Source organism: Pinus tabuliformis, chromosome Q, assembly GCF_031772625.1.
Source record: "Pinus tabuliformis cultivar Carrire ecotype Pingquan chromosome Q, CPIR1, whole genome shotgun sequence".
Classification (NCBI taxonomy): domain Eukaryota; kingdom Viridiplantae; phylum Streptophyta; class Pinopsida; order Pinales; family Pinaceae; genus Pinus; species Pinus tabuliformis.
Window position 1 is genome coordinate 279751978 of NC_142296.1, and position 18907 is coordinate 279770884.

An 18907-nucleotide genomic window follows, 5' to 3' on the forward strand; every position below is an offset into this window, starting at 1 on the left:
CAATGCCACAAGTCTGAGCCAAATTGGATTCTCCAAGGAAGAGTTATGTGAAATCTCCCACAGTGACTTGCTTTTAGACTGGTTCAGTAGAGCGAACTTGTACGACGTGCCACGAGTCACTGTTTCAACCTTTGAATCTGAAACACACATACAAGAAACTACAGTCCGTCCTCTTTCTGTACCTTCTTACGAAATTTCAATCCTATCCTCAGAGAGAAAGTTATGACGATTTTCCCCAGGTCACCTGTTTTGAATGTAATTCAGGAGTCTGCAAAAAGACCAACTTCCTCAGATCATATCTCCGCAAATATCGCGCGAAAAGCTCTGAAATTCCGACCCAAGGTTCAGCGCGATTTCTTCTCAAATGGGTTTTTTTTGCGACTTCTGAAACGTCACAGAAAAAAAGTTATAGCGAAAATGCCACGATGACCTGTTTGGAGCAGCAAAACCCTAGAATCCAAAGCTCTGATACCAAATGTTATGAAACCAGCTCACAAAAAGATAGAAAAGAGAGATTCACGCCTTAGAATTCAGCCTCTTCGAGGGGGCAACCTCCTTTACATTACATAAATGAACAATTCTTGGATGATACAAATGACAAAACCTCCTTTCTATATATAGGAGTCTAAGGAGTCACAATATAATCCAGCCGACCTAACAATAATAATATAAAGCCACAAAAATAACAATAGAGGGATTCTAAGGGGCACAGAAATAGCAATATGGGGGTAATAGGGGCACAACAATATAAATAGGGGGTATAACTACAATAGTAATGGGGTAATCACTAGTATTATAGGGACCCAATACTTCCTCTGCGTCCGTGCTGCTGCTGGTTCATCCTCCCAGCACTGCATCTGCATTGCATCCCCTCTCATCATGCTGCATCGTGCTGCCTATAGCAGTGCGATTGCTAACTGCTGCACTGCAACTCAATTACTGAGAAGTAAGTAACTGATCCACCCAACACTGATATCCCTGTCAGGCTAGAAACACTCCCAATGCTGAAGCTCCCTCTGCTGCTAACAAGTTCTCCCTCTACTGACCTCTGCGCTGCTACAACAACTCCCTGCATCTCTCATCGTTGAACATCTCTCTGTGCCATCCTGCACTAGTGCAACACTCCTGTGCCTCGCACTGTTGCATCCTGCTAGCCTCGCGCTGTCCCAAGACTCCTGCACTGTAGCACTCTCTGCCGCTCCATCCACATCTGTCTCTACCGACATCCGCCAGTCCTGCTACTCCTCTTCGGGGCTCCCGTAGCAAGGTATAATCCAAGAGGTTGGGTACCTCAAGGATCCTGCCCCTCATCGCTTGTAGTCCTCCTGACTACAACTCAATGTCTCCCCACTTCTTCTTAAGTGGCACATGAGCACTCATGGCACAATCGTCATCCTCCTCGACTTCTTTCTCCGCCCTCGTTGGCGTTGCCTTGGTCTCAAAAGCCTCTCCCTTACTCTTCTTCCTAGGACACTGGTTCGCAAAATGACCCAGTTCCCCACAATGGAAGCATTTGACCTTGGAGAGGTCCTTCTTCTTTCTCTTCTCCTGCTTTCCCGCAGATGCTAGAGCTGCATCCTCTTCTTCCTCCTTGATTTTGACCCCTTTTCCGTTACTCCCCGCCTTGGTCACCCGTTTGATCTCTTCTTGACGAAGAGCTGCCAATCTGGAAGGCTCGACCTACTCAGTATGCTTTGGAAAAATACCTCCCAATCCTCTGAGACTACGTTCAATGCAGTCCTCACCATCAATTCCTGATCCGGCTGGCCCCTATGGAAGTTAGCTGGTCATGGATCTCCTTCAATCGACCGAGGAAAACAACTATCTGCTCTCCCTTCTGCATTTGGTATGACCGCAACTGATTTTCAAGTAACATCTTCCTCTGCACGAAAGTATGCTGGTACAATTTCTTTAGGGCATCCCACATCTCATTTGCCGTGTCCTTCTCGGTAATATGCTGCACCACATGATCCTTGACCCCATCAAGGATGATGCACTTCACCCTGGCCATTGCCTCCTCGTACTTCTCATTTTCAGCTGGGTCAACTGGGATCGCTATTGTTTTCAAGGCAAAGTCCTTGATGCAATATCTGTCTAGAATGGACAAGATCCTGGCCTTCCAAACCACGAAGTTGGATGCTCCGTCCAACCTATCCTGATCTCTCAGTCCATTCACGGCCATTATGTTGCTCTTCTTCTGACTCCTCCGAGTCTCTCTACTTCCCTCCTGGAAATCCTCTGTTCGACTCTTGCTGAGTCAACTTCCCGTCTGGAAGTTCTTGGTTCGACTCCCTCTGAGTCTAGATTTCCCTTCTGGAAATCCCTCCTCCTTGGTCTTGCCCTGTTAGGTATTGTTCTGACCACAGTGCCCCACCGGCTTCGCTCTGCAAATTACCTGCAACCTCCTCTACCCCAGGAACTGAAGGATTGAGCCACTTGGTTTTGCGCAATCCTGGCACCAGCAAATCAGCTCCCCTAGCCAACTGCGCCAGGCCTCTTGGGCTCTGCGTGAGCTCGATTCTGCCTCCCTTAGCCTCTGCACTGCCTTTCTCTGGCCCAGAATGATGACGCGGTCTCTCTGTGTCACTCCTTCCTCTGTCGTCTTTTGCACGGATCAGCTTTGTCACTTTAGACAACTGAATCTGCTGCTACTGCTTTGCTAGTTGATGCCTTCAGTTATCCTGTGATCTGCAACCATGCTTTGATACCATGTTGGAATTTCAAAGTTTAACCCATTGGAAATTCTTCCTGTACTATCTGGTTTATTTCTTCCTACTTGTTTAATTACTTAACAAGTTATTTACCTTGTAAATACTACAGTATCAACATCTACAAATCATCCACTGAAAGAAAACAAGCCCACAAGTGACACCATTATTTTTGGACCAGTGTCCCCCGAAAAACCCAATGCGGGGAAACTGGTGCAGCTATTCAGAGGGTTTTATTATTATGCAGTTTTCAGAATACAACTAGGGTGCCAGAAATGGCTCACCTAACAAAGAATGCCCTCGGTAGTAGTACCTCTCCTCGGAGACAGATATTGCGACTGATTAATCACTGGATGAACAATACCACAACAACAATTGCAGCTCCCACTCCTCTGCGTCACTCTGATAGGGATTGTGTCACTCTACTCGGCTCAGCAACACCCAATCTGTCCCACGAAATCCTTCTAGCGCTGCCTCTTGGCCCTGCGTCAGCTCTGCTAGCCTCTGCGTCAGCTTCTGGAGCTTCTGCGTCAGCCCCTAGACCCTCTGCGTCTCACACGCTGGCCTCTCCTGGCTCTGTGCAGCTCCTGGCTGCCTCTACGTAGCACCCAACTGCCTCTGCGTCAACCTCTCCGGGCTCTACGCTGTCTCTCTGGTACCAACTCTGCCTCTCTGCTATGTATTCACTGCCCCTCGCTGCTGATCACTGATTCTATCTCTCTTAGCAAACCCCGCTCTAGAGAATAGAATGACTGATCACTCTAGTGTGTTCTCCAACTGACCCTCAAGCCTCCTCTTATACTTTTCTCGTTTGTCCATCAATGTCCAAGATTAAATCTCTAATCAACTGCGAAGATTAGATTTGGCTTGATCCATGACTTTTGGAACCTTCTAACCCAGTTTTATATTAATACCCATTAATATTTTATTTTTCCTAAGTTTAGACTTGGGAACTCCATTAAAAATATTAATTATTTTAATATCTCCCAAACCGGTTAGAATCTGCCCAAACCATTTCTGGGTCTTGGAGATCTCATGTGCTTTAGCCTCTCCACCAATTTTCATGGCTAGAGCACATATGATGCTACCCCAAATCAACAATATAATGTTGAACTTTGTTATTGGTTCACATTGTTGTTAAATTTGTTATTATCTACAACCAAGCCTCTTATCAAACGCTTAGTTTATAGTTTATGGAGCACCCTTTTATTTGATTTTGGGAGTGTATTTGAATTCAACAATTTAAATTGTTGGAAAATGGCTGATGGGGTATTGGAATTATTGAACAATCTTATACTATCTGCTATTGACAATATAGTTTAAATCAACAAGGACACACTTTCCGACATTAGAACTTGTTTGCAAAATGCACAAGAGAAAATTGACTTTTTGTAGCTTGAATCACAACTACAACAAGATGAGTTACAACAAAAAGACATCATTCAAAACTTGTTTTTGTTCAGAACAATCCCTTTGAGTGTGAAGTTGATTCCCTTCAGCAACCAGAATTTGATCAGATCACTGAGCCCATCTCAGGAGTAGATTTGCATGAAGATGTAGAAGTTCAAGTTGCACTTCTTAAGCTGATCACCAGACCTTGGGAAGAGCTTTTCAGTAACAAGCATAGAACTGGTTTTGGATATAATATACTCCAAACTATTCTAAGCCCATTCAGTTTTAGAGTGTTGTATTTCTTCAAGATGGTTGATATTCTCCTGTTCTAGATCCTGCTCCTCTTTCGCAAGAACTGAAAATTGTCAAATGCCAACATTGTGATCAAGTTGGCCATGTGAAAGATCATTGTTTTAATCTTCACCCTTGTAAGGATTGTGGCAAGCACACTCATCATTCAAACAAATGCTTCAGTGACAAGCTTCCTGCAAGAACGAAGATTCACCTTTGATGGATTGCTTCTTGGCAATGGGCTTCAACAACCAAGAAGATATTTCACTCATACCACATAATTTGTTCTTGAGTATTGAGAACTCTTGCAATTGAGTTTTCTTCATCTTCTCACCTTGTATCTGACAGGGGGGGATTGATGGTCATCTACAAGCTTCAAAGATACATCAAGCGAGCCTGAGCCACTACTTGATTTTGCTGTCTGGGCTTAGAGCCAAAGTCAACCATACCCAGATTCAGAGTTGTATCTAGAGACAAAGAAGCCCCATGAGCATGCCTTTGGTTGTTTGTCTTCCTTAAACCACTGCAAGTTGAGACCTCAATGGTCTCCCTTTTTAGAACACTTCCTCTAGCTGAAGATTTCAACTTCTAACTAGATTTGGAAGAGTTCTAGGTTGAGACCTCAATGGTCTCCCTTTTTTAGAACATTCCTCTAGCAGAAGACTTCAGCTTCTAGCTAGATTTGGAATTGTTCGAGGAACTGCATCAAGCTTTCCAGGTTGAGACCCCAAAGGTCTCCCTTTTCACAACATTAGGGAGCACTTCCTCTAGCAGAAGACTTTAGCTTCTAGCCAGATTTGGAATTGTTCCAAGAACTGCACTAAGCGTTTCAATGTTGGTGGTCATCCTTAAACCACCACCGGTTAAGACCTCAAGTTCTCCCACCTTATACCATAATTTCAGAGAGCAGTTTCAGCTAATTGTTGCCACGCATTTTTGTATTACAACTCTCTTCTTGGACTTGTATATACCCCTTTGGATTGAGTGGGGGGGAATGTTGGACACCTAATCGTCTAAGGGTTATGGTGTGAATATGAAGAGTCATTGGAGTCCAAGAGACCACTTGGATATGAAATCTAAGGGTCATTAGACATTGTATAAATGCATATCATTGTGAATAAAATGGATATTACGAGTTATCTTAATTGGCCTATCTATTTGTGTGTGTTTAATAAGTATATTATATTCTCCCCTACAAGCTGTTTGACAGGTTTATCCTTTTTCACTTGTTTGAAACTGGATAATATGTTAAGTCCTTGAGTAGCACACTGAAAAGGAGGAATCACCTTGTCCTAAAAACAGCTAGCATTCTAGCCGGCCATATACCCCAGGCTAGAATCACATCCAATGCTCTGAGGCTCTATGATTTCATTTTTACACCAGAGCATTAAACCCTCCTCAATAGAGGCACTGTTCCTGACATCCTTTAACCCAGTTGATCCTTTGACCTCCTTCCAGACCTGAATAGCATATGAACAAGACATTATTAGATGGTATTTTGATTCTTCATTTTCCTTTCACAGTGAACACCTCCCAGGACCATATTGATTCCTTTTCTGAAGGATATCCCATGTAAGGTGCCTTCTTTTTGAGCGAGCGCCACATTGAAATATTAGATTTTGAGGGAAATTTAAACTTCCAAACCTTCTTCCACCACCACATGTGAACCCCCAAATCAACCCCAGACCATAGTACCTTATATTCTTCCTTGGGTGTGTAGACACCTGATGGATTCATTGACTGGATCTATCCTCCTCATTCTTAATCCTAAACATGTGCCATAACTACTACTGTTTCATTAAAAAATTTATTCTCTTAAGGTTCTTAATATTTACAAATGCTTAGGTTGTTAAGTGATGTCCATAATTAGGCATCACATTTTTTTTTGCAGAGTTAGGCATCAGAATTGCCTAGATTATGGGAAATATTTTCTACGGATCAGTTATTTTCAAATTTTACTTTCTTTTTAAAGCGTTCATTTTGGGGTGGACTTGAATTTTGGAACTCCTTTAGTCATTTGTCAAGTATGGGATCAAGTTTGACTTTTTGTTGACAATGACACAGGGGAAATGTGTTTGTTCCTATGCTGCATGAGAGTGATCCCCCCACTTCACTTCACTCCTGAATTGCCTCTCCAAGTGAGTGTACCCCCAAAGAGTGCCCTTAGATACACACTCCCAGTCATCTCTGCATGAGAGCATTTGTAAGGAGTTTGCTCTTGCAGGGTTTTGATCACTCCCATACCCGCCCTTGTGGGAAGTGGTATGGGAGTGATGCTCCTTGGACTCTATCGAGGCACTCTTGGGGTGCTATTGGGCCAAAAAAAATTCTCCATGAGTGCTTTTCGTGGGCAACAAAACCCTTCATGAACTGCGTGACTTTCTTCTTGATTTTTTGCTAGCTGGGAAATAATTCATGCCTAGGGTTTATTGATGGATTAGAACATCTTTTATTCTGCTTTCATGTTGAGAATTATAGCCTGGACAAGAACTTCTGTATAGGTTCAGTGTGAATGTGCGAGAAGTAGTTGGAGATATTTTCAAAAAGTAATTCTATTTTGTAGTTCACTTTAGTAAAAAAGATGAATGCCTTATATTTAATAGTTGAGTCGATAAGTGTATCTCATGCACGAGTTAGATTAGGAGTAATCTCAAAAACAGATTCTCATATAGAAGTTTTAAGACAGGTCAAGCTAGAGGCTTTCAACATAGTTGAACAATTGAGTGGTTAAGAGAGAGAGAGAGAGCGCGCACAGGCAACAAGGAAAGAGATGCTTCTGGCCAGTGCATAGCCCTGTACAATGTATGAAAGTCCATAGTCATATGGATATGACTGTCTAGATCTGTACAGTCGTATGGGCATACCATTCAAGATTATGTATGGGCAGGCCACACAGTTGGTAGTACAGCAGGCAGTGCAGATGTGCAAGAGGCAGTACAGCTATACCGCAGTCTGTGACTTCTTAGCTGGTTGTTTTGCTCAAGTTTAGGCTAATTTCGCTAACTGTGCAGTGCTGTGTTTTTGTGGGCAGCTTGTGGAGGTTTCTTTATAAATTTTTCAAAGGAATGAAAAGTTATTTTGAAGAGTAACTGTTTGTGTATGTGTGAAATTAATTTGTATGTTTCTGTATTTAAGTTATAGTTATACTTATTATGTGATTGATAAGTTGATGCTATGGTCTGAAATTTAATTTCAACTGTCAACATTAATTAAGTTCAACAATCTATTTGTTTGATTGAGATCATAACTTCATAAGGACATCAGTCACCCAGGGCTTGAAATTTTCACATTTCATTCTATCACTTTTTTCACTTATTTCACTCATCTTTGCTAGGGTTTTCAGTACACTTCTTGGTAGTCATTGAGGAACAAATGTGTGAGAGCTTTGAAGGGAGTTTGCAGGCTACCATACCTACATTCAATCTCCACGGGAGAGATGAAGAGGTAGGATTTAGCCCCATTTTTGTTTGTTTTTTCCCATGTGTTGTAAACTTGTATATTTTCTATGTTGAATGTGCTCTTTTCCCACACTTTCCCATTCCTCCATATTATTATATGCAATAGGTTATTTCCACTTTCAAGAAGCATGATGGGTATGTGGTTTATCATTATACTTCTATTTTTGATTATGATGGTGTTGTTGGGAATCCGAAATACCAATTATGAGGAGTGTTACCCACAAAAAAGTGGGTAATCCATAGGAGAAATTTTTTCTCCTCCTTGGACAGCCAGCCAACGAGCAACTCTTAATGATCGACACATAACATGATGCCAAGATTCTCCACTTCTTTCTCTTGTCAGATCTCTCTCTCCCATATAGTTTTCCTTCATAAAGAAAGGTGGTTCATCCATCGACAGTTACTTTAAGCATTTTGCAATCATGTGCTTTCACATAATGTTATGGGCATACTAATATAGATCAAGGGGAAAACTGGATAATTGACCGATCTTGACTATATTCTTGCTCCCTCACTTCTCTTGGGACGTTAGTCTTTGACTTTAGTCTAGTGGGACCTCCTTTGAAGCCTTAGAGTTTTAGGAAGGGCACTACTGGGCGCGCTCTGATTGAAGTAGCGTGCCCATGATTATTCCATATCACTTTCATCTTTCCCCCTATGCATCTCCGTTTGTTGGGCTGGTGGTCATTGGTCATTGGGATTCACCCCTTCATCCTCATCCTTTAGTTTGGGCCACTAAAACTTTGCCTTGGAGGTTGATGTGTTGAAGAAAGTGTAACTAGGTTTGGTATTTACAAATGTAATTTTGATCTTTGTATTTGTCAAGAAAAAGAAATTATTTTTGTAAATTATAAGAATGAGTTTCTTGCTCATTCTACAGGTCTAGGAAAGTCAGAGAGTCAAAGACATGTGTAAAGAGCTCTTCTTGAGCATATATGTACTATATATGAGTCAACCTAGTGTCTAGACAACCCTCCAAGACAAGCACAATCCTCTTGATGAAGGCAGCAAGCACAATGATGAAGAAAGCAGTTATGTCGGCCTACAAAATCGAATTAAAGGATGTCATGTCAGCTTGCATTGAAGACACAACTCTTCACTGGTTCAGGTTGGCTAAATATGGAGGGAAAACCACTATATATACCCAGCTGGGGTATCTGCAAAAGACAGTGAAGAAACTCAGACTTGTCTGAGATTTTCAGAATTCTATTATAGGATCTTGGATGGCACAATAAGTACAGAATCTCGGACAAGCGGGACAATAATTTCTGATGTATACAATGGTACAAAACTTCAGTTGAGTACAGGAAGGTTCATTCTCGGGTACCTCTGCAATCTTCGTGTACAATTACAGTGAGACAAATTACAGTCTCAGCATATATATGATGATGCTCTCAGTGCAAGGAAAGCAATCTTACTATCTCGGCATGATTAAGGATCACGATGATCCCATAAGCAGCATAACGCAGTCTCGACATACCTGTTATGGAGAGGATAATACACTCTTGACATACTCACAGTCACAGTCTCATTGTAATGATAAGAACCTTGATGATCCCACAAGTGCAGCATAGAAGTAATCATGTAAACACTGTCAAGATCTCGATGAAGACAAGGTTTGTACAGAGAACTAGTTGACATGGTGATGATCTAAGTAAAAGTGCAACAATCATCTAGGTGGAGGTGCAGCTATGGATCAACTGTGATATAATAATGATGACCTTGGTGAAGCAACAATGATGAAGATAAACTCAACAGTAATGAAGAAGAGGATTGGGGTCTTGGTCTTGGAGTGGTCTAGTAGATCAAGGGTCATGTTCTTGGTATTCGTCAATTGGAATCTCTATAAGAAGAATTTTATGTGGGTTTTCCACTCCAAGAGGGAGAGGTTATGGCCCTGCCAGGATGCCAACATCTTGTGTTCTTGTCTCTTTGTTTTGGTAGCTATTTGATGAACTAATGAAGACACACTCTAATAATAATAAGTGAAGATTGAAATAAGAAAAATTGAAAAACACCTCACAAATAGTTATCATGCCTAGAAGAATCTTATTAATGCTATTCTTCAACATGATGCAACTAAAAGAAAGATAAAAGCATGGGAAAACCATAATCAAAGAAAATGATAGAATGCAAAAGATATCTGGGACGTTTGATTAGCGCGTGGGCAAAAGCTTATCATGAGCTCTACCCCCCTCGGTATTTACAAATGTAATTTTGATCTTTGTACTTGTCAAGAAAAAGAAATATTATTTTTGTAAATTATAAGAATGAGTTTCTTGCTCATTCTATAGGTCGAGGAAAGTCAAAGAGTCAAAGACGTGTAAAGAGCTCTTCTTGAGCATATATGTAATCTATATGAGTCAACCTAGTGTCTAGATCAACCCTCCAAGACAAGCACAATTCTCTTGATGAAGTTAGCGAGTAAAACGATGAAGAAAGCAGTTATATCGGCCTACAAAATTGAATTAAAGGATGTCATGTCAGCTTGCATTGAAGACACAACTCTTCAATGGCTCAGGTCGGCCAAATATGGAGGGCAAACCACTATATATACCCAGCTGAGGTATCCGCAAAAGACAGTGAAGAAACTTGGACTTGTTTGAGATTTTCGGAAGTCTATTATAGGATCTTGGATGGCATAGTAAGTACAAAATCTCAGACAAGTGGGACAATAATTTCTGATGTATACAATGGTACAAAACTTCGGTTGAGTACAGGAAGGTTCATTCTCGGGTACCTCTGCAATCTTCGTGGACAATTACAGTGAGACAAATTATAGTCTCAACATATATATGATGATGCTCTCGGTGCAAGGAAAACAATCTTACTATCTCGGCATGGTTAAGGATCACGATGATCCCATAAGCAGCATAACACAGTCTCGACATACCTGTTATGGAGAGGATAATACACTCTCGGCATACTCATAGTCATAGTCTCATTGTAATGATAAGAACCTTGATGATCCCACAAGTGCAACATAGAAGTAATCATGTAAACACTGTCAAGATCTCGATGAAGATAAGGTCTGTACAGAGACCTAGTTGACATGGTGATGATCTAAGTAAAAGTGCAACAATCATCTAGGTGGAGGTGTAGCTATGGATCAACTGTAATATAATAATGATGACCTCAGTGAAGCAATAGTGATGAAGATAAACTCAGCAGTAATGAAGAAGAGGATTGGTGTCTTGGTCTTGGAGTGGTCTAGTAGATCAAGGGTCATGGTCTTGGTATTTGTCAATTGGAATCTCTATAAGAAGAATTTTATGCGGGTTTTCCTCTCCAAGAGGGAGAGGTTTTGGCCCTGGCAGGATGCCAACATCTTGTGTTCTTGTCTCTTTGTTTTGGTAACTATTTGATGAACTAATGAAGACACACTCTAATAATAATAAGTGAAGGTTGGAATAAGAAGACAAAATAAAAAACACCTCACAAATAGTTAGCATTCCTTGAAGAATCTTATTAATGCTAACTGCCCTAGATTCTTCAACATGATGCAACTAAAAGAAAGATAAAAGCATAGGAAAACCATAATCAAAGAAAATGATAGAATGCAAAAGATATCTGGGACATTTGATTAGCGCGTGGGCAAAAGCTTATCATGAGCTCTACCCCCTTCATTAGCCATCACCCAGTTCCTTTAGCACAAATGCTTCATCTATAAAAGAAACTCATGCTAAAATGCTTCATCTATAAAAGAAACTCATGCTAAAATGCTTCATCTATAAAAGAAACTCTTGAGGGGTAATGAAATATCTCAATCGCAAGCTTGGGCTCTTGAGCTATGCACCCAAATCAAAGCAAATAATAAAGAAGTAAAAGACGCACTAGAGGGGCGGAAAAAGTAGTATGAGGAAAGGGATAACTCATGCCTCCATGATTGCTCCCTCCTTACATCTACAGACTTAGGATGTTGGACCTCCATTAGCTGGTCACATGGCTATGTTACCTTGACCAAAAGTCCTTCCCATTTAGTAGCCACCATTCTCACACATGCCTATGAATTGATGGGCTAACTTGGAACATGTCATTTCCCATCGGGGGTTGGAAACACCTAATAGGGTTATCCATCTAACCTTTCCTGAATCCTAACATAAAGAGGTAAGTTTACAAGACTTGATCTAGTTAGGCATTTGAAGGTGAGCTTTGTGTGAAGTATTATTGTGCCCCCAACATTATGTATTGTCCAGTATGATGCATTTATGGATATTGTCCCTAATGATTGGTGATTACATTTGAATTTGAGTAAGGTTTTGTCAAGTGGTATTGTCATGGCAGCAAAGGCCTTTGGAGACATGATTATCCTTCTTCTCAATAGCATTCCAAAGGTTGTTTTACACATTCCATATAACAAATATGACCTTGTTGATGCAACATTGCCCACCCAGAGCAATGCATTGGGCTACTTGATTCCACATGGTACTTGGCGCTTAGAGGTACCCCCAAATGGTGAAACGCTAAGCCCTTGAAGCTTAGTGTTGGAGATATTGATGATGTGCCTAGGTGGACCCATGACTCCTCTAGGCTAGCCTTGGCACTGTTTGATGGGCATTGCCTATTTTGGAGCATGGATGATGATTGTTATCTTTGAGATGAGAGGGGAGGGCTTGCACATCACTTTTTGACCCTAACACTTGAGTAAATCGGTGATACATCACCCCTCGTGCCCTTTAGAGGTGACACATGGAACTATGGTGAAGACGTCTTCATATGGAGGCATGCCCATGGTCTCAGAGCTACTTTTTGGAGTATGGAGCACTCAATAGTTCCTTTGGAGCATGATATCATAGTGGAAGAGGATTTTTCTCCCACATGTGTGGCCATTTTTGGCATCTTTTGTTATGTTTTTGAGCTACGAGGTTGGCTTGTGATCCTTAAATTGATGTGGATATTCCACTAGACAGTTCGTCACAACAAATCGAATAAATTTATATTGAAACTTTGAAATCTATATTATGAGGGTTATTTTCCTTAGACTAGAGGATTTATTAAGTTACTGATTTTATGCATGTAATATAGAAAATGCAGAAAATAGAGAACAAACAAAAATATGATTGCTCACAACCATAAGTAATAACACAAAATATGTAATGTCCCCTATGGATTAATTGCTCAAGGGACAAAGTAGCCTATCAATCCCCGTAGGCTATAGTCTTTGATAGAGGGGAAAACCTCAAATCACCAAATGTTTGGGAAACATGGGGTAAGTTTTGGGGCAATTGGGGCAAAAAGCCCAAAGTTGTGGGTTGCCACAAACCCCTCTCAACTAATTAAGGAGAAACACCGACAAGAAAATATATAAATACAAGAGAGGTAGAATCATTTGATCATCATTGGATTGGATTAATTTGTCTCTGTTTTCTTTGAGCCTGAGGCGCTGAGGGTTTAAAGACTCCTTGCTCTTCTTGACTAGTTTTGGTGGAGGTTATCCCACCTTACCTAGTTGCCCTTTCCTTGTTCTAGCATAGGTCATTGTAGCTATTCTGTTTGGTCTGAGGATTGAATATTTCCCTTGTTCTGGCACACAACATATTCTTTAGGGAATTTAGAAGGCATGTATTTGTGCTAGCTTCCTTGTGGGGGATTAGCTTTTTATAGCAGAATTGCGGTTTGATTTTGGGAAAATTTTTGGTGGACATTTATGAGGCTAGTTCAACCCTGCGGCCTAGCTTTGAGACAGGATTCGTGCCCCCCTTCTTGAAGTTATGCGAGTTTGTTCTGAGGCAAACAATGGCTAATTATTTGAGGCAGACCAAGCCTCTTTGAGGCTGAGATTATGCGAGTTTGTTTTGAGGCAAAACAAAGACATCTTTGCTGACGCAGACCGAGACCTTCTGAGGCTACTCAGAGGGCGGTTTATACTTTATGATATACCAAAGATTCTCGAGACAAATCGGTGCCCCTGAAACAAAGTTTAGAAGGGTTTCTTGAGGCATATTGGAGACAGAATTTGGTGATTTCTTGAGCAGTTCTGTCAATTCCTGAGGTGGCTCAACCGCCTCTTTCTTGGAGTCGGAATTTAGTGGGTTTCTTGGTCAATTTCTGTAGCAGAGTTTGGGGTTTGTTTTGAGGCTGTTCAAACACCCCTGAGTCAGAATTTGCAAACTATTTCAGGTCACTTTGTAGGCGATTGAACGTTGATAGAACTCTGTTAGGTTTGGACTTAGTACTGGAATTGTTGTCAAATTTGTTGATGGTTGAATTACGGTACTGTGTTGAATGGAATATTATATTACTTGTCGCTGAGTGAGCATTGCTATTTATTGTGGACTATATTGCTTATTTATGTGTTGTACTATTGAGTGAACTAGTTGTTTCATTACTTTACAAGCAAAGAAATTATGTTGGAAAGCCTACGCTCTAAAAATCTGTAAGGACAAAAGCTCCCTAAGACATTTACAAGATATGGCCTGATAAACTCTTTTGGGAGAAAACCTAGCTGGAAGGTGAGGTTGCTTTACTTTCTCTTTCTCTGAATGGAAATGGATGCAAGTACAAGGAAGTGAGACTTGTGGTCCACGGGTTGCTACAATGCATAAACCCTCGTTGTTTTTTCTCTCTTTATGAAACAAAATGCACTTGAATAGAATGGAACCCCCTTTCCTCTTAGTGGCCCGATTATAACACAACTCAATAACCTACAAGTGGTTAAGTTTGACTCCTTCAACTGTTAACTAGAGTTACAATATCGACTCTTCTAAAGTTTTCTCGATCATGATCATGTGGGCTAACCTTTTTAACGTGAATAATGGGCGCTAAGAGAGGAATCATGGTGGTCAAAACAAGAAGGTCAACTTCTAGATGGCATAACCTTTGCATATGAATTGAGATGATTTTTGCATTGTTGGAAAGATATCTGTGTGTAGAATAGCATTAGGGGGTGTGGCATTTAAGCAACACAATTATACCCCCCAAAAAATATCATTTGATGCCTCAAATTTCTTCTTGAATGTTTCAAACCCTAATTCGCCAAAGTGGAACCCATTGGTAAAATAATCCCTTTGAGTTGATTCCTCCACTTTTTCCACTATAAAAGAATCAAAATAGATGACAAATAATATAATGATGCAACTAAGATTAGTTTGTAACCTCACTCTTGTGGAACACTCAAAATAAACTTGTAATTACGTCTTTTACTTGTATTTTTGTAAAATTGAGGGAGTTAGGTTTCATATAAATAGAGACTCCCCCTCATTTCATTTGATCATCACACATTCTACACTCTTCTCTTCTAAGAGTGCAAATTAGTCTTTTTCGCTACATTGGGCAAGATGTGATTTTCAGGGCTCCTAAATGCACCCATTCAAATTGTATTATATAAGCGAGGAGAGAATGAACTGTCGGATCACTTCATGTCTAGAATGAACCACGTATCAAGTATCGGTAATAGCGAGGAGAGAATGAACTGTCGGATCACTTCATGTCTAGAACATATCGTGACCGTCGGATTGTAAGTTATAGAAAGTACATACTAAAGAAACACACTTTACCTAACTATACACTGGACCAAGTTATACTTAATTATTTCCTATGTGTTGGAATATCATAACATGTAGCTCTTGGTAAGCTCATAGTACTTATGGGAAAAAGAAAGTCATTTAGCATAGAGCTCATCATACATCATTCAAAAGGAGCATTTCAAGATCTTTCATTGGAATCTTCATTGGAAGGTTCACCTACTAGAAGAAGCAAGTGTCTTGTCGAGAATTCCAACTTGTATGGGATTCATGGAATGATGGTATGATGTCAAAAGAAGTGAAGCAGATCAAGAAATTGAAGTACTTTCAATCAAGGAAGCTGCTAAAAGAAGTCTAGATGACCTAAAAGGATAATGAGGTATGTATGCTTGTATTTGATAAAATAGAGTCATGTCATATGGTTGCAGGTAACATGGATAAATGCTCTATCTCGAGAGCATGATCAAAATATAATATCTCCTCTTTTGAAAGGATGCAGAAAGGCATGGGTCACACATTGACTAGATGAAATCAACATAATATGTCCTCATATGAAATATGAGGTGATTGACTAAAATCAGAGGAACTCTGATTGGAGGTTCTTGGGAAAAAAATGTGTGAAGAAAGAAAGGAAGAGATCATGAAATATGCAACTATGGAAGAGGTAATCAACATCCGAGGACTACAAGATTTGACTATGATATCTCCATGAAAGATATGAAGACCCTGATGAAGTCTGAAAAAGAAAGAGACCCTTAACAACATGTATCTTTTGGAGATGTGTCAATATGTATGCAGGATGCTGATGCTCACAGGAAGATGTCATGATGAAAGACCATCACAAAGGTAACTTTGATTTAATGTTCATTTCTTATTTTAAATAATATCTGGATGGGCTTATGCAGGGCTGCCAAAGAAAGAGCTGTGAATGTCTTTCGCAATTGATGCCCATGTAGCAAGATGAAAAATCCTTAAGGAAACATGGCATGAAGGAAGACCAGATATGGACTAATGGATCACTTTCCAATGAAAGGAATAATGACATGACTGGCTCATGGATGAAAGTGATGGATGGTCTATGCCCTACGAAGAAGTCCCGAAAGATGTAGACTCTATGACAAAGAAGAAATTCATGACATCAAAGGAAGGAATTCTACAAGCAGCTAGCTGGTTGTCCCATGATCTCCACCTAAAGAGCTGCTGGAAGCAAGTCCCTGGTTAAGAGGGAGCTTGGACAAGTTCTTGATTAAGAGGGAGCTTGGGTACATTCCTTTTATGGAATGGGTTGGTCATTCCTGGTCAAGAGGGAGTGACAAATATGGTTCTCTACTTCATGTGTTATGCACTAGACCAAGACTAACAACCGTAAGTCTTAGTAAAGGCCATGAGGAGAGATAAACACATCATTCTTCTCTTCACCTGGGAAGATAGAATGGAGGACTGGGTAAGCATCTGGGATCCGATACTCTTTGAGGATGTGGTAGGGCATCCAAGATAAGAGTAAGTCATGGAGGACTGATATTCTTTGAGGTCTGGGAATTTAAGATAAGAATAGTCCTGGTGGAACGTACTCCGAGAGAACTCGGGTGGGATATGTTCTGAGAGAGACAATGATGAGGGTGTCTATAAATCATTGGTTTCGCCAGCATTGTGCTTTGATCTTGTGGAGAGATAGGGTTCTTAGTCAAGGCCTTGATATGTGACAATGTTGGATGATATGATGCTATACATATGGGTGACCAATCTGACTATTCTTGTGAGAATTCTTCAGATTGAGAATGTCCAAGTACCTTGTATGGATTATGAATACCTCCCTAGTTAAGAGAGAGTGTTGAAATATGTAACTAGGTTCGGTCTTCATAATGACAAATGTAATCATGATTTTATATATTTAATGAAAAGAGAAATAAATTTATTATTGAGTCTTGAGGCATGGGTTTCATACTCAAGAGAATTTATTTTTATAGGTCAAAGCATCCATTGAGTTCTTCTAGGTTTTTTATAAAGTCATTGAGTCATTGTCATGTATGAATGACCCATTTGGGCATGTTACATATTGTAAGAAAATTATTTGAGTCAAATTAGAGTCAAAAGACCCTCCAAGACCAAGTCAATCATGCAAGCATCAAGTCGGCGTAATGTACCAACATGTCGGCCTAATAGGAGGCTCAAGGAAGCCTATATATAGGGCACTCAACCTCATTTGGAGAACACACTCACACTCACACTCACACTCACACAAGTTCGATCGAAATAAGAAAAGAAGTGCGAAGAAGAGGAGATCGAAGGAAGGAGAAGTCAAAGTTTTGGGTTTTGTTTTGGGTTGCTTCTCTCCACACGTGCGAAGAAATTAGGGCACATATTGTTGCTGTAAAGCCGAGTTGCAGAAGCAAAATTAGGTCACCAAAAGGAGTTGTTCTGAAAGTCGAGTTCTCTAAGAGAAAGAATCTACCTAAGCAAAGAAATGAAGTTGTAGTTGACGCTGCAATAGAAGTTGTAGTTTCTGGGCAAGTTGAAGTTGCAGATTCTGGGCAAGTCGAAGGTGCAGTTGCAAGATAGGTTGAAGTTGCTGGAAAGAGGAGCTACTCAAAGAAGGAGCATTGACTTGGTATTGGAAGGGTTCTTGGTCAAAGGTCTAGGTCTTGGAATTCGTTAATTGAAGGTTCTATAAGAAGAAGAATTTGTTGGGTTTTTTGCTCAAGCTTGGAGAGGTTTTGGCCTTGGCTGATCGCCTACATCTTGTGTCCTTTGTCTCATTGTTCTTTATGGTTTGGTAGCTGTTTGATCAAGAACACATAATAATAATCAATTACAAGAAGTACCTAATTAAGAAAAGTAAAAGTCCTCACAAGCAACTATCGTTATAAGAGAAATCATCTAATATCTCTGCTCTAGATTTCTCAACAATCCAAGCCCTAGCAGAGGGTTGGATGGTATGCTGTCTAGGCCGTAGAAAGAAGGTTGGTATAAGGTCTACGCTGTATGGTTGAAGGGTTAAAGGACTAACCACAACCAAGAAAGAAGTTATTTCGAGGCAATGTTGTTAAAAGCGCGATCGGGATTTAATCGGCGCCGGGAAAAAAGCGGAAAAAATCGTTAAAATCGGGAAAAAATCGTTTGGCACAAAAATATTCATTTTTTTTTCAATTTTTTTAATATCTAAACCATCTACAACATAAAATAAATACATTGACACATAAATATGATAAAAAAACTAATATATAAGATGTTTAATATCATTTCTAGCGCTAAAATCACACATAACATTGAATCATGTCCTGAATAGTAAGTCCTGAGTCCCAACTCAGCCTCAAAATATCAACAAAAAATATGATAATGTATCTCATCATGTCATAATGTCATATACAATAAAATGAAAGTCTAAGACTCTAATCCTATTGATTTCCTCTGCCCCTCTTGCGAGAAAATGTCACTGCTTTCCCTTTCCCCCTAGATGAAGATGCTGGTGCCTGTGGTGGTGGAAATGGCAGTGGAGTCTGACGTGCTCTAGAAGCTGAAGAAGTAGCTGTAGAAGTAGCAGCTACTGTAGGTAGACAGAGACCACGTCCTCTAGTGGTAGCCCGGGTAGGCGGTG

General features: G+C 40.4%; 1 protein-coding gene across 5 annotated transcripts in view; it reads left to right on the top strand.

The window, feature by feature from the left end:
• LOC149219316 (uncharacterized) overlaps window positions 1-18907 on the top strand; it is a 130536-nt gene that overhangs the window by 77987 nt on the left and 33642 nt on the right. The window contains exon 6 of one of the 5 annotated variants that reach the window (XM_089384340.1): window positions 7726-7835. The exons of the other annotated variants lie outside the window; for them this stretch is intronic. Within the exon in view, the coding sequence (XP_089240466.1) occupies window positions 7726-7835 (110 nt within the window). The remainder of the gene's footprint in view (window positions 1-7725; window positions 7836-18907) is intronic. 5 annotated transcript variants of the gene reach the window in all.